General features: G+C 43.6%; 1 protein-coding gene across 1 annotated transcript; it reads right to left on the bottom strand.

Moving 5' to 3' along the window:
• Positions 1–356: 356 nt before the first annotated feature.
• Wdr82 (WD repeat domain 82) lies at positions 357–21,779 on the bottom strand. Its single transcript, XM_008849955.1, has 9 exons — positions 21,330–21,779; positions 15,208–15,305; positions 10,514–10,580; positions 9,002–9,101; positions 8,397–8,513; positions 7,986–8,141; positions 7,507–7,576; positions 5,365–5,507; positions 357–2,911 (listed from the first exon to the last, which is right to left on the bottom strand). The coding sequence occupies exons 1-9, from the start codon at positions 21,488–21,490 to the stop codon at positions 2,882–2,884; spliced, it is 942 nt and encodes a 313-aa protein (XP_008848177.1). The 5' UTR covers positions 21,491–21,779; the 3' UTR covers positions 357–2,881.
• Between the last annotated feature and the right edge of the window lie 334 nt (positions 21,780–22,113).

The following is a 22,113-nucleotide window of genomic DNA, read 5'->3' on the forward strand; positions in this document are numbered from 1 at the left end:
TGCCAGGGACTCCTAAGATGCAATTTATTCTAACAAGAGGTTGCCAATCTGATCAAGGTTGGAGGTAAACAGGAAGGTGAGGAAGACCAAAATAGATGATGGTCTGAAGAACAACGTTGGGTTAAGCTCACCTTTCCCAGTCTCATTACTAGCCCTATGCCTATTTAATTGGAGCCTGGGGTTGAAGGTTAGGCCAGGGGACTCCTACTGCCCCAAGCTTTAGCAGGAGGCCCAACAATTCACACAGTATAGGCAGCTCGACATGAGCTGGAATACTGGGATAATCCATTCCTCCCTCCCTCTGGGAACCAGGCAAATAATGTTAAGGAAACTTAAAGAGGCCATAAAATCCTGTGTAAGACTGATAACATGGAAAAAATGTTTATGTTAAGTACAAAAGAGACATAAAATTGTATGTACAGTAGAATAACTATGTAAACACACAAGTCTATGCACAGAAATACCTAGAGGAACATTTAACATCAAAAGATTGAACAGTGGTACCATTTGGGTGGCAAACTGGTTCATCTTAAAATTCCCAAATTTTCCTTAATAAGCAGTAATTGTCAATTGCAATGGGGAATACTTAAAAATACTCCAGTGGCTGGTGGTTGAGCAGTGAGTGTCAGGTCACTTATCAGCTGATTCTTTAGAGAGTGGTGGTATCCAGTACCCAGGGATATAACCCTGCAGGGCCAGCTCAGTCTTCCATCTTGCCTCCTGGCTACACACACTATCATGTGACTTCCAGTTGCATTGTTTCCCTTTCCTCCCAACTTTGGAGTTGGCTCTGCTGCCATGGGGTCCAGTAGAGGCTGTGAGGCAGTAGTCTTTAAGAGCATGGAGCCTCAGCTTTGGGCACAGACGAACTCGGATACAAGTATTTTCCTGCTGCAGGGGAAGCCACTCTAGTTACAAGTTACTGAGCCTTTCTGGTTACTCCAACTCCAAGCATTCTCTCTCAACAGTTACTCCTAACATGAATTTCAGACCTTAAAGGTGGGCAGTAACAGCACAGACCATCCTGTGCACTCTGGGAAGGCAGAATTACACAGTGGGTGCGTAGCAACAATTGCAGATTTCAGTCAGTGTCCATCTCTTGCCTTTTCAGTTGGGACAGCAAGTCAAAAAAAAAAAAAAAATTCCTTAAAAAAAAGTGTTAGTGATTGATAGTTGATGCCTTTGCTAAACTGCAGCAGTGATGGCCTGACTGACCCCCTAGCAGCTGGGTACTCTTGGATGAAGGGACTGCTGCTTAAATGGTTTGACTGCCACTCACTCTGCCAAACTAGGAAAAAGGGCAATTGGCAGCTGCAACTCTTCTCACCCTGGGCCTAGCTAGAGTTCTTTCTCTCAGGAGAAATCAAGAACAAGGGCACAAAAGCAGACACAGCAGGTAAAGAGGGACCTGTGATTGGCAAAGTTCTGACAAACTGAAAACACTGGTTCCAGCACCCTGTTCCCAAATGCCATAAGCCAGGCATAGAAGCCATGCAAAAGTGACTGTCACACGAATACAGGTGCAGACAGAGCATAATCAAGCAAAGGAGAGACTAATACTGTAGAGAGGGCCCCACAATGTGGCTTGAGGAGCTTGAGGGAAACATCCCAAGATCCTCACTTAGCTGCCATGAAAACAGCAAACATTAGAAGCAGCTCTGCTTCACTTAAGACTCCCAAAGAGAAAAAGGCCATAGGAGTCCCTGTTAGACCTTCTGCTGACCTCTTGAGATGCTACAGACGATAGGCCTATACACACATACATATGTGCCATGTCTGCAGATATATTTAAGTGGACACGCATACTGTGCTCAAATATAAACAGAAATCAAGGGTCATATATAAAAAGGCTAAATATAACATATAACACAGGCCTAGAATCAGCTCTTGCATAGGAGCTGGGGAAAAGGGAGTATCATCTGCTGACTATGTACACAATTTGTGGTGGGCAGGAAAGGAAGGCATCAGTGTAAACAACTTACTCATTCCACAATACTGGCCCACAGGAAAACGTGATGTGACTCAGGCACAAAAATAGACTCCTACCTCGCTTTTGTATAAGCCAAGCATGGTAGCCCCCCCGCCCCCCCCAGCCCCGGCCACAAACACAGAAAGACCGTGGGTTTGTCTTGATGATGGGGGATTATACCAGGCTGCTAAACCTTTCAGTTCTTAGAACTCATCTACTACCCCCTTCCCTCCCTTCCAGGCTCTTGGGCTTTTTAGCTAGCTCACATAAGAGCCTAAAATCTACCCAAACCACCCACCAACACACGACTAAATGCAAAGCCTCCTGATAAGCAAGATCTTTAGCTATCTGTCCCTTTCTTTGACCCCAAGGTATATGAAGACTTATTTCTGTAAATGTTTGGCACCTAAGTACATGATGGTTGTGGAATAATACCACAATTACACAGGGAGACCCAGGAACAAGACATGCAGGGTGAGGGCAGGGGACACTGAGCTGCCCTAGGCATCTCAAAACCAGAACTGTGGTTTCCCATGCATTTATAGGGGTGGGAGAAGGATGGGCAGAACTGATGACTTCACTGGCTCTTCAGCAGCTAATACATTCAAAACTGAAGGGGTCTTAAGAACCCCAGTATAACCTAATCACAAGTCTGGTCACCCCTCTGGATGAGCTTGGTGGCGTGAGCTGGGAGGGCTGAGTGCCAGCTGAATCTCCAGCACCAAGAGTCTCTGAAGAAGCTCAGCCAAGTCTTTTCTTTTGAGCAGATGTACAGTACACCCATGGGAAGGCCATATGAAAGGATGTTCTCCAGCCAAGTCAAATGATCCAACCCCGCTGTCATCTCAGTCCCCTATGAGTTTTTCCTGTTGGCCGCCCTCATTGTAGAGAAATAGCTGAGCACTGTGAGGATCAGTCATCAATGGTGGGTAACCAGAAGGCCTGTAGGGAGAACAAAAATCAACCCTTAAAGAAGCCAAGCATCCCTCACCGTGGAAAATTCTTCCTCCCCACTTCACAGCATCCAGTGCCCAACCCCAATGGTGAAGGAGCTATGACCGGGTGGCCCTCAATTCCTGATGAACAATTGGGTCTATGCAGACAGAAACATTCCAGTGGTCTAGCACTTTAAGAAAAAAAAAAAAAGTACTGTGTGGGTAGCCTGGCCACACAATTAATCTCTAGGTAATCTCAGTCAAACTCTTTCCTTCATGAGTCGCCCCCCCCCAAAAAAAATTAGAGAGTGAGATGCCTTTTTTTGGGGGGGGGGCACTTCATGTAGCCTAGGTTGGCCTAACACTCTATCGCCAAGGATGACCCTGACCTGTTGATCTTCATGCTGCTATCTTCCAAATGCTTGGATTATATGTGTACCACCACATCCAGCTTCCAGCTTAGTTTCTCTCACCCCTCTCCACTCCCCCCATCTTTTAGAGACAGGGTCTCCCTGTAGCCCTACCTAGACTGGAACGCACTATTAAGACCAGGCTGACCTCAATCTCAGAGATCCACTTTCCTCTGCCTCCCTAAAGGTGTGTTCCACCACACCCTGCAGTTTCTAGTTTTCATTTCAGTACTGGGGATGAAACTCAGCCTCATACACACCAGGCAAGTGCTCTGCCATCTGAGCTATAGTCCAGCTACTGCTGCTTTTCTTCTGACAGTACCTTCTTAGTCTCTTTTAAAAGTGAAGGGGCAGGATGGAGGTGCTGCTCACTAGTGAAGGCTCCGGGTTTAATCAACATCAGGAAAGAGGGCTAGATGTGGTAGCAACACTCAGAAGGCAGAGGCAGGCCTCTGTGAGATCGAGGCCAGCCTGATCTACATAGCAAGTACCAGGCTACAGGCAGAACCTGTCTCAAAAAGCCAAAAACAAACATTAGGGAAAAAGGTATGTATGTGTGGAGGCCGTGTGCTCTGGGTAAAGATATTCCAAGAGAAAAACTAGAGCCTGAGACTCAGCAATTCTGACTTCCAGTTAATTCTTTTTAACTTTTAAAACGTGGGTATACTCACATACATTCATGCAATACACTCATACACATAAAATAAAATTACATTTGTGTGTATATATGTGCATGCCATGGTACACATGTGGAGGTCAGAGGATGGCCTGTGGGAGTCAGTTCCCTCCTTCCACCATTTGGGTTCTGGGGATTGAACTCATGTCAGGCTTGGGGGCAAGCACCTTTACCCTCTGAGCCATCTCCCTGGCCCTATTGTGTTTGTTTTTATATATTTATATTCTATGTGTATGAATGTTTTGTCTGCATGTATATAAATGCACCCATGTATGCAATGCCCACGGAGGCCAGAAGAGGATGTCAGATCCCCTCCAACTGGAGTTATGGTTGTTAGCTGCCATGTGGGTGCTAGGAATCAAACCTGGGTCCTCTGCAAGAGTAGCCACCGCTCTTAACCGCTGAGCCAGCCCCTTGTATTTTTGAGATAAGGTCTCGTAATCCAGGTTGGACTGCAATTCCTGATCCTCCTGCTTCTACCCCGCAAATGCTAAGAGTAAAGTGTATGCTAGCATGCCTGTCTTGTTTTCTAGTTATAGAAAATGGTTGGTGAGATGGCTTAGCAAATAAAGTATGCTTGCCACCAAGGCTAACTGAGTCCAATCCCTAGAGCCAACACAGTGAAAGGAGAGAACTGAGAAGTCATCCCCTGATCTCCATGTGTGCCACGTGTACACACAAACTAAAAAATGTGGGGGGGAAAAAAAAACAAACCCTTAAATGGCCTATGATAAGAATTTGAGGAATTTGGGGCTAGAGAGAGATGGCTCAGCAGTTAAGAGCACTGACTGCTTTTGAAGAATACCTGGATTTGATTCCCAGCACCCACACTGAGGCTAACAACTGTCCTTAACTCCAGTTCCAGAGGATCCAATGCCCTCTTCTGTCCCCCACAGGCACTGCATAGCAATACACTCATATACAGAAAATAAAAATAAATGGAAAAAATGAAAAGAATTTGAGGAATTCAGTATAAGAAAGTTGGGAAATGGAAAAGTCACCAGGTGTGGTGGCTCACACCTATACTTCCAACACTCAGGCCAAGGCAGGTGGACTAATGTGAGTACAAGAAAAATGTCAGGCATAACCTATTTTAAATAGTTTGGACCTAAAACCTAGGACTATACCAAAAACAGCCCTGTAATCGCTTAGGAGTTCAGAGATGATCCCACTTTATGGGAAGAGGAATAAAAATGAAAAGACCAGCCCAGCCAAAGATCACATGATGTGGAGGTATAACAGAGAAGCCACCAATTCAAACATGAACTTGAGTACTTGAAACTCTGTGGAACACAGCTTGCTGTCTCATTATGGCATCCACCACCCCAAATAAAGAGGGTCCTATATAAGAAACACCTCTCACTGTTCACATACCATATTGGAACATGCACTGGCAAAGGTCATGAACTTGGGGTTGAATTGCAGACAGGTAATGGGACCCGTGTGTTTACCATCCAGCACAGCTACTTTTATACCACTCTCTCCATTCCAGACATGGATCTTGCCATCTTCTGAACCTAAAGAGAATGATTAAGAAATGTAGTATTTCAAGAGATAATACAAAGAAAAGTGAGGAAAAGATGAACTGAGGTCTGGAGAATTTAAGCTTCAGAACCCAGCCTTCAACAGAAATTGAGAGGTTGATAGAGGAAGGATACTGGGATTCATCTTGATCTAAGTATTCGACCCCTCACCCCCTTTTTGAGACTGGTTTTTTTGTTTTTTTAAAAATATTTATTATTTTTATTTTATGTATATGAGTGTTATGCCTGCATGTAGGTTAAGTATACCCATGTTGTGTAATGCCCGCGGAGGACAGAAGAAGCTGTTGGATCCCCTGGAACTGGAGTTACGGACAGTAGTTATCTGCCATGTGGGTGCTGGGATTTCAACCCGGGTCTTCCTCAGTGTTCTTATTTGTATATATGTGTGTGGGTATGTGCACATGTGTGCAGGTGCCCTCAGAGGCCAGAGGTGTTGGATCCCTCTGGAACTGGAATTATAGGTAGTTGTGTCCTGGGTACTAGGAACAGGACTTGGGATCTTTGCAAAACCAACAAGGGCTCTTAACTACTGAGCCGTCTCTCCAACCCCTCTATGTGCAGTTTTAAATGCCTTTTAAAAGCTTTCAAATGAGGCTGGGCTAGTGTTCAGTGGTGGAGTATGAGCTTAGCATGAAACAGGTGTGTGCACACATGAGGGGGAAGGACTGATTTCTCTTATCTATGTAGTTTAGTCTTACTAAACATGGAATGTTTTTGGGTATTCATTCTTCAGATACATTTTTTTGCACCAATCTTTATCTCCTCCTGGGACTCAGCGACAAATCACAGAGCTTGAAGTGTGTTCCCGAGACTCCACTTCCTTAGTCCTGTCTTCCAGGTGTGCTCTGCCCTCTGTCCTAGGCCCACACTGCGCCCCCTTGTTCCCTTCAGCTTGGAGCCAATCCAGTGTGTTTTTCAGCTTGAAAACTTCCATTTGGTTCTTTTGATCTTTGAGTTTGAGGCCAGACTGGTATACATAGTGAGTTCTAGGACAGCTGGGGCTACAAGTAGACCCTGTCTCAGAAAGACAAAAAAAGCAAAAAAGAAAAGCATCTTAAAAATTAATGTATTAGGCTGAGTGTGGTGGCATATACCTTTAGTCCCAGCATTCAGGAGGCAGAGGCAGGCAGATCTCTGTGAGTTCGAGGCCAGTCTGGTCTATATAGTGAATTCCAGGCCAGCTGGGGCTACAGGTCTCAAAAAGACCAAAAAAAAACAAAAACAAAAACAAAACTCAAATTGACTTCAAACTCCAAACCTTCCTCTTTGTCTCCCATGTGTTCAGATTGGAGTGAATGTACAGGAGTGTTTCACCATGCCTGGCTAAGTCATTTCCCCTTCTACCTTTACATTTCTCATTCAGAAAAGTTGAATACCATTGGCTTATCAAGATGTAGTACGAGACAACTGAATGCAAGGTTATGCCAAGTTAGTAATAATACAGTGATGCTTTAGAGCTTAACTCTAAAGCCCACAAAGGGAAGACCAACACATTGCCAGTTCCAACAAAGAACTGGGTTATGATGGCATATGCCTACAATCCCAGCACTTGGGAGGTGAAGGTAGGAGTATCAGAAGCTTGAGGTCATCCTTGATTACACAGCAAGTTCAAGGCCAGCCAGAGCTATATAATATAAAATCAGGCTGGCAAGATGGCTCAGGGGATCAAAGTGTCTGCCACCAAGACTGATGACCTGAGTTTGATCCCTGAGTCCTACTTGGTAGAAGCAGACAATGGACTTCTGCAAGTTGACCTCCCACCACCCCCACAAGCCTCTACAAAAGCATGTGTATACACACATGTACAAACACAATAAATAACAATAAAACCCAAACCAATAAAGGAAACTCCAGAGTCACAAAGTGCTATATGGAAATCTGAAAACATATTAGATATTTTAATTACTTTGCATAATAACTTAAACGCATAATACTAGAGCACAAGGGAAAAAAAAAAATCAAAGCAGCTTACCAATCATAATAAATTGAGAATCTGGAGTAAATGAAGCCTCCAGTGTGACAGCTTTGCTGTTAGCATAACCCTAAAAAAAAATAGCAGTTCTCATCATACGGCCATTAATAAAAACAACTGCCTAGAAATACCAAGCCAGTACACAAACCCTTCCTTTCTACAGAAGACTTTCCATGTGCAATGCCACCAAAAGGTCCAGATGTGGCTACTTAACACTCCCAAACCCCAACTCCCTATGAAGGAGGGCAAAAAACTTTGTTGTTAGGAATAATCATTTTTAAATGCCAATTTGTGTCACTTTGCTAGAAGCAAATGATCAGAATCCAAAGGAAATAAAGTTCATGAGCAGAGAAAAACCATCAACCCATGTCTTAATCTCTGATTCCAGGCTAACTGCTGATCTCCAGCATCCAGCTAACACAATTCCCAGCCCAGGAGGTATGAATGGAAATTGTCATGCTCAAAAGCTGTCAGCTTACCCCAAATGTGTGCATCACTACTCCCTTGAATGCATCAATGAGACGGATGAAGCTGCCGTTGGTGGAGATGAGAATGAGTTTGCCATCGTTGCTGAACTTAAGTCCTGTCCACTCACAAGTTCGATCATATTGCATCTTAAAGGTTGCAAATGGTCCCTGAAAAACACAAAAAAAGCAGACCCAGGTCCACAAATAATTCCTCTGGTCAAAGCCAACTCTATCTTAAAAACAAAAAAAAAAAGTTCATCATCTTCCATGCCATCCTTCAGATTCTTCATTTGGGAAAGCAGAATGTGGATGAAGTACTATTTTAGCACTCTCTACTGTCTATCACAGACAGGGATCTTAAATGTCCAACTTGCCCTTAAAACTTCCATAACATCAAGACAGCTCAAAGATTCAAAGATTTACCTTATCAAAAGATCGAAGGTCGTAAAGTTTAACCATTTCCGAGTTGACACCTGCAGCAAAAATTAACCCTTCTGGATCAAAAGAACAAACTGGCTTGCCCTGTAGATGCATGAGGCCCTAAGAGAAAAGACAAACAGTTAATAATGATGCATCTTGCCACTGTATCATTTACTTTTCCCAATGAAAACTAAGAAAGGGATATGAACAGATACCCAGTTGCCTACCTACAAAACAGTAAAAGCAAACAAAAATCTGACTAAATTGAAGCTTCTAAAAAAAAAGAAGTCATCATACAATGGATTTCCAATCAACCCTAACTGTACAATATTATGAAGTTCCAATGAAAACAAATTCCTTGAAGCTAAAAGCTGTAGCTCAAAGGCTTTAGGAAAACTTTTTAAAGCACTAAGCCACAGAGTATAATGCAACCTACTAGCTTAGGATATCTGCTTACCAAGCAGAAGCCAACTAGGTTTTCTCTGCCATTTAAGAAGACTCTGGGATCCCCAAATGGAACCACTGCTTTCTCCCTTGCTTGGGGAGGAAAGCTATGATAATGTCTTTCACAGAAAATGCTCAAAAATGTAACTGTGAGGTACCATTACCTGGCAGTTAGGAGACCGGAGATCCCAGAGTCGAATGGTCTTATCAAGAGACCCAGAAATGAAAGTGTCATCCACAGGTGACATGGACAAGGCCACCACCCTGCAATGTATCAAGATAAATAGGAGTTGAAGCAAAATATGAGCAAAAATTGGATATGAATTCTAAGCCACTCTGTCTACCTGTATATATACCAATTTTCCCCAAATTACCACCCTAGGAAGCATACAAACTTATTTGGAACAATCAAAAGCAGTGAATATGAGAAAAAAAAAGCAACTTAAAGCCTCAGTATAAAAAAAACTTGAAGGGGCCAGGTGTGGTGGGGCATGCCTTTAATCCTAGCACTCAGGAGGCAGAGTAAGCGGGTATCTCTATGAATTTGGGGCCAGCCTAAATCTACATAGTGAGTTCCAGGTCAGCCAGGGCTATATAGTGAGACCTTGCCTCAAACAAAACAAAATATGTGATTTTACTGCAATTAAGACAACAAAATACTAACCCACACTCACAAAAAGCTGTAATAAAAGAGGAATGACAACAAATATTGGTAAGAGGATATGGAACTGTAAAGTGGTATAGATGCTTTAGAAATCATTTTCTGAAAAGATAGTTATTATACAACTCAGAAATTCCATTCCTAGTATATACCCTAGAGAATTAAAATGTTCACACATAAATGTCCAGATGCTTTTATATCATTATTCATATTAAAGAATGGAAAAACCCAGTGGCCATTCACTAATGGATCAACAAAATGGGGAATAGTCACATGATATGACACAATTATTATTTGACACTAAAAGAAACCAAGTACTGATTCATATGACAACAGGGATGAACTTTGAAAGCATGCTACATCAAAGAAACCAGGCACAAAAGGCCATATAACATCTGATTCCATTTATATAGGCAAATCCAGGGACAGATTAGTTGTAAGAGCACTGGCTGCTCTTAGAGAGGACAGAGATTTGGTGCCCAACACCCATATGATGGCTAACAACCACCTGTAACTCAAATTTTCAGGGATCTAACACCCTCTTTTGGCCTCTGTGGGCACCAGGCACACATATGTTGCGTATGTACACGCAAGCAAAAGATTATGCACATTTGAAAAAAAGAGAGAGATCTGAGATCTGGCATTCCTAAATACCAAATTTTTACAGCATAGGTTGTTCCCTAATAGCTTTACTACACACCAAACACTGAGATACACCCAACCCCTCTTCCCGCCTTATTTTATTTTTGGTGCTTACAGGCTATGCATGTAGTCTGCCACTGAGCTATACTCCCGCCCCTTATATTTTAACAGAGATTTTAGTTATCTCTGAAACTATCTCCTGCTTCCACAACCTCAGTAAACCAAGAAGGGGCTACTGAAGAGTTAACAAGATGAAGAGGAATGGCAAAAAGCAAGTAGGCTGAATTTACAAACAAAACCTCTCCCCTCACTCTTCTGGTCTCTGGGTTACCCCAGGGATAAAACAAGTAATTCTACAGTACTTGGGTCTTACCTTTTGCTATGTCCAGGGAAGTATCTGATGTATTTGTTGTCATGCAAGGACAAATAACGAATTGTGTCTGTAAGGAGACAAATAGGCATGATATTGGACTATTTAAAATTTACTTTTCATTTTGAAAAGACAAGGCTAAAGAGCCCTATGTATTACATTGCCAAGCAAATCATGGATAAACAATGGTAAATAGATTCATATAACTCAAAAGCCAAGTTCTAAGATGACGACATTCATAGCAACATTCAAAACCACTGTTTTGGGACTAGGAGTAAAATTCAGTGGTAGAGTGCTTGCCAAGCATGTGTGAAGCCCAAGGTTCAATGTCTAGTGCTGAGAGAGAGAAAAAGTAAAAACTACATTTAGAAAAAAAAAATCCCTACTGGCCACTGGCTTCTTCATAATTTATAATTCATCTTGCCTTGTACCCTAGCAAGGACTTAAAAAAATCAATGGTTTTAGACATTGATTTTAGTGCCTACAGAGCAACAAACCTTAAAAGAAAAACATCTTGCTGCTAAGGAAACACTTAAAGAAGTGCGCAAAAACTTAAGGCTGGACATCGATAGAAAATTTTTGCTTCTAGTTCTCCAGAAGTGTTGACCTACAACTTATGTGGAAACTAAACAAAATGGAAAAGAATCATCATAAAGATCTGTACTTAGGGAATGTAGACATACACTCTTAAAAATAAATTATTTGGCCGGGCGTGGTGGCGCATGCCTTTAATCCCAGCACTTGGGAGGCAGAGGCAGGCAGATCTCTGTGAGTTAAAGGCCAGCCTGGTCTACATGGTGAGTTCCAGGACAGCTGAAACTACAGGGAGACCCTATCTTAATGAGTCAGGCATAATAAGCCTATAATCTTAGGCCTCTGGAGGCTGAGGCAAAATGATTGAAAAATTAGAGACTGGGCTATAGTGAGTTTGAGGATAGTATGGGCTAAACATAGGAAGACCCTGTCTCCAAAACAAACAAATCTCCAAAAGAGTCTATCTAGGAAAATATACAGCAGAAAGATTGGCTTGAAGTCAGGCGTGGTGGCATACACCTTTAATCCCAGCAGCTGGGAGGCAGAGGCAGGTGGATCTCTGTGAATTCAAGGCCAGTCTGATCTACATAGTGAGTTCCAGGCCAGCTGGGGCTACAGGGAGACCTTATCTCAAACACACACACACACACACACACCCCCACCCCCCACCCCCCGACACACAAAAGGATGGGTTTAGCAGGGAATGAAGTGCCATAGAGAATAAACTAGAAGGCTGGGGCTGCAGCTCAGTGTGCATGTCTAGCATAGATGAGGCCTTGGCAACACAAAAGAACTAGAAAAATAGGAAGTACTATGTTTCTTAAAAGTGAAAAGCTGGTCACGATGACTTTGGCCTGTAATCCCAGCACACTGGAGGCCTAGGGAGGAGGATTGCCAGTTCAAGGCCAGCATAGGTTATATATAAAGACCCTGTCTCAAAAACCGAAAGAGCCAAACAAAGCACCACACACACACACACACACACACACACACACACACACACACACACACACACAGTTGCTAAGGAACAAGTAATGGGAAATATGGTACCAAAAGGAAGGAAGAAGCACAAAAAGGGCACTATAAAGACAATCAGAAAAGAGCCTGAAGAGGTTGAACATATCAAGTGGCTCGTAAGGGTGTACTCTGGTTTTGTCCGTCTCCTTCCTTTCCCTTTCTTGAAAGAGTCCCATTCTGCAGTTCACACTAGGCTGGAACTCAGTATATAGCAAAGGCTGACTTCAAACTAGTAGCAATCCTCCAGCCTCAGCCTCCTGAATGCTAGGATCATAAACAAGAGCAACACACTTGGCTTGCAAGGGTGCTCTCTAATGAGGGCATTTAACCTAAGAGGGAGAAAAGAAAAGCCTTAACAGTCTGTTTTTTTTTTTTTTTCTTTTGTCTTTTAGAGACAGGGTCTCCCTGTAGCCTCAGCTGGCCTGGAACTCACTACATAGACCAGGCTGGCCTTGATCTCTCAGAGATCCATCTGCCTCTGCTGGGATTGAAGGCATGCGCCACCAAGCCCGAAGGAAGCCTTAATAGTCTGTAATGGACTCCACATGGTTTATTTGAAAACATCTCCAAACCTGTGAAATAACAGCTACAAAGCATTTCTAGTTGCTCTAGTGCTAAGAACTACTCACCTGCCCTAAGAAGTCAAGATTTCCTCCCCATTACCTGGATTCCCAGAGATGAGCAGAGCTTCGCCATCCTCTCCACCCCACTTGGTAGCTGGTGCGCTGTTCCTGGCAAGGCAGTGGCCTGTACAGTTATCTCCTGTACCGGGTGGTATCATAGACCCTCAAACTGTACAAACTACTACCTCAGCCTGGAATCAGGCAAAAGGAAACGGAGCACTGGAGGAACTCTTCAGGATGCACTCGAGACAGGAAAGGCAACATTCCCACTGCAGAGGCCTGGCAGCAAAGCTGCAAGTGCCACACATTTGCCTCATCTTGTACCAAATTTGGAGAATCCTCATTTAATCACTCAGAAAAGTGGCCCAACAAAAGAAATATACCAGTATTTAGATGTTATATACATATTTCCTCAGGATTCCAATATTTTATTTTCCTATGTAAAAGCATTAACTGCATTGCCTACTTAGAAAACTACTGATACAGAAGCATAAAAAAATACAAATGATATACTTACTAAAAATTAAGTTTAGGTAGAAAAGTCTCATTCAAGGAAGATTTCTGCCCATCTGCTCTGAGATAGATTAAAATAGGAGCCTAAATAACCCTTGCTGAATGATATTAGAAAAATCTAATGGGCCTGAGCATGGTGGCACATACCTTTAGTTCCAGCACTGGGAGGCAGGTGTACCTCTATGAGTTGGAGGCCAGCCTGGTCTACACAACTGAGTTCCAGGTCAGCCAGCCCTGCTTAGTGAGACCATGTCTCAAAAAAAAGGGGGTGGAAGTAGGGGCGTATGGTTTGGTTAGGTTAAGAGCATGTACTGCTCTTGCAGAGGACCCAACTTCGTTTCCTACCCACCCATGTTGGAGGCTCACAACCACCTCAAGGGGATGTGACACCTTCTTCTGGACTCTGTGTACGATTGCACTCAACACATGCACATGCCCACAGAGACATATAATTAAAAAACAAATCTTTAAAAAGAATCTAACTGTGCCTGCCACAGCCTATATTCCCGGCATTCAGGAGGATGAAGCAGTAATATCACAAATTCAAGGGCTACCTGGTTATAGTGATACTATCCGAAAAAAAAAAAAAACCATGAGATATTTTAGTACAAAAAGTGAAGCAGTAAACTAGTAAGGTTTAAAAAAAAAAAAAAAAAAAGTAAGTGCAACAGTTCAATTATCAAGACAATTTGCCAACCTAGGAGACTTATCCCAGGGAAAAATCAGGCAAAAACAGAAACCATTTATTAAAAACAAAGTTCGAATTCCTAAAATATCTCTTCATTCTTCAAAGTAAAAAGAGAGAGGCCAGAGATGTGGCTCCGTGGTAGAACACTTGCCTAACATCCTCAATCCCAGCAATGCTTTCCAGAGATAAAAATATATACCACTGGACAGACACACAGCTTGCACACCTGTGACGCTAGCACTTGGCAGTCTAGCCCTGGGCTACACAGTGAGACACTGTTACAGAATGATGAAACAAACAAAACCAACGAACAAACAAAACATGTCCCTGGAATCAAAGACCACTGAGGTCAGTGCACAGTTCTTCAATGACACAGACTAGAAGAGATCTACAATCTTCTAATTTTCCTTAAACTATCATAGCTCAACCATTTAGAAAACAAAATAAAACCATTTCTCAAGCCTTTATTTATTTATCATGTTTTTTTTTTTAAATGAGACAGTGTTTTGCTGTAGCTCCAGCTGGCCTGAAAGTTGCTATGTAGACCAAGTTAGGCTTGAATGCAGATATCTGCCTGTCTCTGTCTCCAGAGTACTGAGATTAAAGGCCTGACCAGACCACCATGCCTGCCTTCTTTTTTTTGGCAACAACTCTGCTAAGTTGTCAAGTGGGCAGCTCTGGTCGTAGCCTCCCTGAGTGCTGGGATGCTTAAGCTATTCTTGTTTTTATTTTTCTGGTCTCCTTTCCATTCAGCATTTAGTCTATTTACACATTCTCTGTTTTAATCTCCCTCAGTCAGAAATGCTAAAGGTTTGCCTTTATTTCTCCCCCGCACTCTTAGTTTTTGAAGATGAGGTCTCACCATGTAGCTCAGGCTGGCCTGAACTCTATTCCTCCAGCCTCAGAAGCCCCAGATAAGGGAATTGGAGGTGAGATACCACACCTGGCTCAACCTACATATTCTGAATGGAAAGGCCTATTAGTTTCCTAATTGCTGTGGGTGAAGTATTCTTTTGATTTTTTTTTCTTTATTCTTTCAAGTTTCAAGGAATATAAATCATAAATATAATTAGTGGCTTCTTTTTGGACTCCCCATTATGAACTGGACATTTTTCATATTCTGTTCCAGTTCTTCAAAAGTGCTAGTAGCTTGCTTCCCAGCATTCTTTCAGTTATAACAATGTAATTAGCATAGCTATGTCATAGGAAAATATTTAAACCAATGTACTATTAACCAAAGCAAAAGCTGTCACAGTGATTCTGTGAAGAATTAAACAAAGGAAATCATGAGCACGACAGACCTCCCAAAATGGTTTGCTTACCATCTATTTTGTTAGAGCTGTAAACGACTGTGTTTGCCGCGTGAGTGTATCTGATGAGGTCCACACCATATTTCTTACTGTACAGGGTTCTCTTTGGTCTGAGGAGCAAACAGAGGAAGGAAAAAAAAAATCAGAAAACTCTATCGCAAAAACTTGAAATCAACAATCAAGGGCACAAGTGGAGTAACTGCAAGTCCCATCTACAGAAGAGGTTGAGGCAGGAGGATGCTTAGTTCACTGGATAACAGGGAAATCTCCATCTGGCTTCAAACTCAGATATCTGCCTGCTTTTGCCTCCCAAGTGTTGGGATTAAAGGCATAAACCACTGGACTGGAGAGATGGCTCAGCGGTTAAGAACACTGGTTGTTCCTGCAGAAGACCTGGGTTTGAATCCCAGCACCCACATGGCAGCTAACAACTGTCCATTAACTCCAGTTCCAGGGGATCCGATGGCCTCTTCTATCCTCCACGGGCACTGCACGACATGGGTGCACTTAACCTACACGCAGGCAATATACACACACATAAAATAAAAATAATAAATAAAATATTTTAAAAAAGCATAAACCACCATGCCTTGCTGAAATTTAAATTGTTTTGTTCTGTTGAGACAAGATCTCCCTGTAGCCCCTGGCCTGAAACTCACTATGTAGACCAAGCTGGCCTCAAACCCACTGAGACCTACTGCCTCTGCCTTTAGAGTGCTGAGATTAAAGGCACATGCCACCACACTCAGCTAAAATTTAAGAAATATGCTTATGTATGTGTCTGTGTGCAGGTTTGTACTTGTGAGTGCAGTGCCTATGGAGACCAGAAGATGGACCTGGATCTCTCTTGGAGCTGCAGTTACAGGCAATAATGAGCCAAAACAGAGCAAGTCCAGTACACTACAGAGTCATCTTTCCAGCACCAAGACCCCCCCTTAAAAACAAAAACCAGGGGCTGGAGAGATGGTTTAGCAGTTAAGAACACTGGCTGCTCTTAGGTACCTGCAAGCATAACACTCATACACATAAAAATAAAAATAAGAAAAAAAACCCCAAAACAAAAATCAAGCATCATGGCCATCTAAAGAAAAGATCTTCACTTTGAACATCAAACGCCAAGTAGAAGGAAACGTAGAGCTGGCCTCCAACTCACTGTAATTGAGGATTGCTTTGAATCCCTCTGCCTCCATTTCTCAAGTGGTAGAATTAGGATTATAAGCGTGTACCAGCATGCCTGGCTTCAAATGTAAAACTTGGAGAAGCATATTTATTTGAGAAGGAGCACAAAACAAAGTCGTAACTTACAACAAAGGAATATGAGAATACCGCAAGCCCAAGAACTTTTCCTAAAAAAGCTTTCTTCCTTTTTGGTTATGGATTTTATTTTATTTATGTGTATGCGTATGCATCTCTGTGTATGTATGCCATGTGTGGGTAGATGCCTGAGGAGGTCAGAAGAGGGTGTTAGATTCCCTGGAGCTGGAGTTATAGGTGGGCTGATGTGGGCCCCAGAAAGTTTTTTCTTTTCTTTTTCCTTCTCTCTTCCTCTTCCTCCCTCTTTCTCTCCCCCTCCCCCTTTTTTTCGAGACAGTCTCCCTGTAGCCCCAGCCGACCTGGAACTCACAGAGATCTACCTGCCTCTGCCTCCCAAGTGCTGGGATCGAAGGCATGTGCCACCACGCCCAACTTCAGAAAGTTTTCTTAAAGGCAATGATTTATCAAAACTGAAACCAGATGCAAAATTTGCTTACTTTCTGAATGTCACTTACTTTTGAAGATGTTTGACCTTCCTGTCTAGAGGTACAAAGCACTGGATGTGCCTTTTAGAAAACAAGCCTAACTCTCCCTGGCAAAACTATAGTCAATGGTTCTTTCTTTTTACTTTACTGGAAAATTACGTTATTTCCAACCTAGCAGTTCCAAACTACTTGTTGAAGCTCCTTAAATATCTTCCTCTCCAGACCCTTGAAGATCAAGGTAAAAGGATCTTGGAAAAATAAAATCTATAGCAAAGAAAAATTGTCACATGCTGCTTAAATTAGACAAAATGTTTTTAAAAATCAAAATATCTCTGGGAAACTAAAACTGAATGCCAAAACAACTCTCTGTGTGCACAAAGCCAGAAAACAAGAACACTTTTAACATAATGTTTCACATTTAGGTCTCAGAAGAATACTAAAGTCAGGTGTGAAGGCTTGTATTTGTAATCCCAGCCAGAACTTAAAAGGCTAAGGCAGGAACTTAAAAGGCTACACAGTAAGTTTAGTCAGTCTAGGCTTCAAAATGAAACTCTGACTCAAAAAGAAAAAGAAAAACAGAATTTCAAACTCCAGTACCAACATTTACCAAGAACTCCAATCTATGCAAAAAGTTTATCTTCTCAATATAACATTCTTTTGGAACCTTGGGCTAAACAATCAAATGACCCAGGAAGCTTAAGAGAAGTCAATCATTTGCACTTTCAATTACCAGCAGTGAGGGCTTCCTCTTCCCAAAACCTTTTTTTTTTTTTTTTTTTTTTTTTGGGCCTTTTTGAGACAGGGTCTCCCTGTAGCCCCAGCTGTCCTGGAACCACTATGTAGACCAGGCTGGCCTTGACTCACAGAGATCCGCCTGCCTCTGCCTTCCGAGTGCTGGGATTAAAGGCGTGCGCCACCACGCCTGGCTCATGAAACCTATTTTTAAAAGAGTTCTCACAATTCTACTTATTTTCCACTTGGCTACCTTCACTAAAATAAAATGCTACCAGGTCCAGTCCATTTTCTGGATAACCAAAGAGTGAGATCGAGCGTGTGCTTACACTAAAGACAAGTTGGCTTTGCATCCATCAGTGGCAGAAGTGAATCCTAGTTATTTCAGCCCATCAAGGACAGAAAACAGAGTTAGGGATATGGCTCAGTTACAGAGGGCTTGCTAGTACACACAAGGCCATGGATTCTATCTCCAAAATTACAAGTAAACAAAAAGACCAACCCCTAAGAGTTTTAAAGTGTGTGGTGTAAAAAAAACTGGGATCCATTGAGAGATGGCCTTTATGTCTTAAATATATAAAAAAAAGCAGCAACCTGAGAATTGTCTCTAATGAAAGAAATTGATTTCTGCATTTCAATTTCTACTTTGAAAGCAAGATCTTAATGTACTATATCTATTGCAAGGGTCTTAACAAAGTCTGTGCACATTTCCAAGCATTTTGGCAAGCTTCCTCCTTAAAACTATGATTTTGGAAATTAGGTATGAACAAAGAAAGTGACAGTAAAGCTAGCTGATCACGGTGAAGCATATCTATAATCCCTGCACTTGGAAGGCAGAGGCAGGAGAAATCAGGAGCTCATGGCCAGCCTTGGCTACATAGATTTGTAAGGTAATCTGGGCTAAAAGAAACCCTGCCTCAAGAAGGCAAACAAAAGCTGTGTGTGTGTGTGTCTCTTGCACCCATAAATAGAAAAAAGTAAAACCTTCATTTTGAGTAATTTGCATTACTACAACAAGAGTATCCCTTACATTCTTCCCAGTTAAAATATAATTCAAGGGATTAACTCCATTATAAAGTTCAAAGGGGCAGTAAACCAAACATACCATGCAATAAAACAAATTTAACTTGTTTTGGGCCTATGAGATGGTTCAGTGGGTAAAGGTGCCTGCCACCAAGCCTGATGGATGATCTGAGTTCAATCCCCAGGATCCACATGGAGAGAATCAATTCCTGCAAGTTGTCCTCTGATCTCCACATGCATGTACACACATTAATAAATAATAAAATCATAAAAGAAAAAAAATCTTGTTTTAAGCCAAGTATTGGTGATTCACATCCAGGACTTGAGAGGCTGAGGCAGGAGGATTGTTAGCCAGAAATACATACTGAGTTCCAGCCAGCTGGGACTACAGTAAGACTCTCTCAAACAACCTTGTTTTAGCTATTTTCAAGCACCCAAATTCTAACACTGATAATTATCAAATAAAAATATTACTTGTGCCAGGCGTGGTGGCCCATGCCTTTAGTCCCAGCACTCGGGAGGCAGAGGCAGGTGGATCTCTGTGAGTTCCAGGCCAGCCTGGTCTACACAGCGAGTTCCAGGACAGCTGGGGTTACAAGGAGAGCGGTGCTGGGATTTACAGGCACTGCTGGTGAAGTAGTTTTCTTTCTTTCTTTTTTTTTTTTTTCTCAGTCTTTCTGAGATAGCGTTTTCCTACACCCCTAGCTGGCCTAGACTGGAACTCACTATGTAGACCAGACTGGCTTGAACTCACAGAGAGCTGCCTGTCTCTTGTCTCCCCAGTGCTGGAACTAAAGGTATGCGCTACTTGGCCTAGTAAATATTTTTTTCAAGAGAGTCCTTTGAAACACTGTACTTTCTGTAAGCCTGTAGTTATATAAAAATGTTGCATGCACAAATAAACAGTATTATTTTGTAACCTTGGCATTCTATGCCTTTGAATAAGGATATGCATTTCTACATGTTTTGAGGGGAGGTTCTGATCTGTGTAGAAGCACTTAACATTTCCAGGGAACCAGCTCCAAATTCCTTCTAGTTCCAGGATTCATTCCACAGTCATAACCCCTTACCCCAACTTTAAATCTCTTCCAAACAGATTCAAATGGTTAGACCTGGATAAAATCCCCATCCCCTAAATGAACAACTACCTGTCGGGCTAATCATCCTCTCTCCCCTAGGACCACCACTGTAGGCAGACCCAGAGATAGGTACATAATATTTTCTTACCGCTCCAGTGGGTGATAATCATAAAGCACCTTGTATATAGCTCAGTCTACAAACAGCTTTACTTTAATCAAATTCAGACACAAGTTCCAAAGAAAACCATCAGTTGTTTGAAAACAAACAAACAAACAAAAACAAAAGGAACTAAACAAAGTAGAGAAAGACCTAAGTATTAAGAAAACATAGGACCTAGGACTAGGTAACAAAATAATGTAGGACAAAAACAGTAGCCACCAAATTAAACCAAACCTTCCCTACTTAGGAAAGGTGGCTGAAGTCAAGCTTGTCATGGGAAATCAATTTTAAAGAGGTCACTGATTACTAAGGACTTGGAGCAAGGATAAGGTCAGGTGGACAATGCCTGCTTCCAGGCTCTGAAAAAAGCAAATCGTTTGCTAATACTACAGGTACACAGTCGTACTGATTCTCCAACTAACAAAAAACTTTCATAACCAAATCCAGAATTTTAAGAATTCAAAATGAACCATAAAATGCTGTGGTTTTGACAGACTGTTTTGAGACGGGTATCTACGTATCCCCGGCGGTTCTGGACCTCACCTGCCTCTCTCTGCCACTCGAATGCTGAGACTCCAGGCCTGGGCTGCAAACTTTTTTTTACGAGTGCAAAAGGAAACACTAAAATTGTTCCAGGATGCTTTCTTTGTTTTAAGAGGCCCTCACCCAGCACTCAGGAGCAGAAGTAGGCGGATCTCTGTGAGATCGAGGCCAGCCTGGTCTACATTTCAGGCCAGCTAGCTGGGGATACACGGAGCCCCTGTCTCTAAATAGATGAAGAAACAGAGTTTGCATTCTGGTAGGGATGGGGCGGGCAAGTTCGCTTGTGTCTAGGAAAGAAAAGTTTCGGGGACGCTGCTTAAGTTAACCATAAACATGAGCATAGAGTCTGACAGAATTAAAAGAAATGGAACAGGAAAAGGGCAGAAAGCTCCAAGACAGGCACAACAGATTACACCCTGACAGCTAAAAACTGCACCTCGTGCCGCGAGAAGGCAGAAAGGCCGCGCGGGAAGTGAGGGTCAGGCAGGGGACCGGTGCGGTGCCAGAGCTGAATCGAGGTCACCGCGGACAGGGCAGAGGGCTGGTGCTGCCTCAGACAGCAGAGCAGCTCCGCCAGTTCGGCACCGAGCTGACTTACATCTGAAAAGGGCTCTCCGGAGGGCCCGGGGCGCACCGACAGGGCGCTTAAAGGTCAAGGTCAAGGTGGGGTTTCGCAGGAGATCCAGAAACCCGAAACAATGCTGTTATTAGTACTATTTACGATCGCCAGCGGGGTGGAGGCGGCCCTGGCCCGAACGGGTGCAGAGCAGGCCAGGGACCGCGGTGGGGACCAGGGCGGCCGCGGGAGGAAAGGAGGGAGGGACTCGGCGCCCGGCCCGCGGCCCCCACCGCACTCACTTGCCCTCCTGGCAGTCGTAGAGCACGATGGAGTCGTCGTCGCTGCTCGAGATGACCGTCTCGCCATTGGGGCTGAAGTCAAAGCAGTTGATCTTGTCCGAGTTCTCGCGGAACACCTTGGCGACGCGGAAGCTCCGCAGCACGCTGTCGGTCAGCTTCATGGCGGCGGCAGGAGGCGGCAGCGGCGCGGGGCCGGGGCGGGGTCGGGCGGCGAGCGGGCTGGCGGCTCAGGGCCAACCCAGGTGGTGCGTGCGCCGCGCTAGCGGCGAGCGGGAAGAAGGCTCTGCAGTCGGTCCGCCGCCTCTTCCTCAGTGGGCAGCGCTCTCCCGTCCTGATGGTGGGGCCTAGCGGACTGTTCTCCTCACCGTCAGCTTAGTACCGACCGGCGTAGCGCCGGCTCATTGTGTCCGCCATCTTGAGGCGACTAGCAAAAGTGGAGGGCGAGGAGCCTGGCCGCGGAGGACGCTGGGAAAGGGGCGGGGCGGGAACGGAGGCGCGAGTTGAGGGGGCGGGGCGATGACGTCAGCGGGGCTGGTCCCGAACTCTGTGTGGCTGTGGAGATGGGGATGTTGTATTGGGGGCGGCAGTTCCTGTTACCCTGTCAAGGCCTGCTGGGCTGGAGCGCGTAAAAGCTTCCGTTAAGGGGCCCAGAATGCTGAGTCTTCCCCGGGTTAGACCCTTTGTGCGAGACCGCTACTCCCACAGAGGCTCAGGTGTGCTCAGATACAGCCGCGGTCAGGTACACTCCTAGAAGCCCCGATAGGGGGGTGTGAGTCAGGTGCAC

This window comes from Nannospalax galili, unplaced genomic scaffold (assembly GCF_000622305.1).
Source record: "Nannospalax galili isolate Female #2095 unplaced genomic scaffold, S.galili_v1.0 scaffold851, whole genome shotgun sequence".
Taxonomy (NCBI): Eukaryota; Metazoa; Chordata; class Mammalia; order Rodentia; family Spalacidae; genus Nannospalax; species Nannospalax galili.

Bases quoted from the DNA above. Each gene is read 5' to 3' on its own strand.
- Wdr82 (XM_008849955.1), bottom strand. From the start codon at position 21,490: ATGAAGCTGACCGACAGCGTGCTGCGGAGCTTCCGCGTCGCCAAGGTG. The intron at 15,306-21,329 runs GTGAGTGCGGTG...TTTGCTCCTCAG, and splicing joins TACGACTGCCAGGAGGGCAA to ACCAAAGAGAACCCTGTACA. The intron at 7,577-7,985 runs GTAAGCTGACAG...ATTTTTTTTTAG, and splicing joins TAGTGATGCACACATTTGGG to GGTTATGCTAACAGCAAAGC.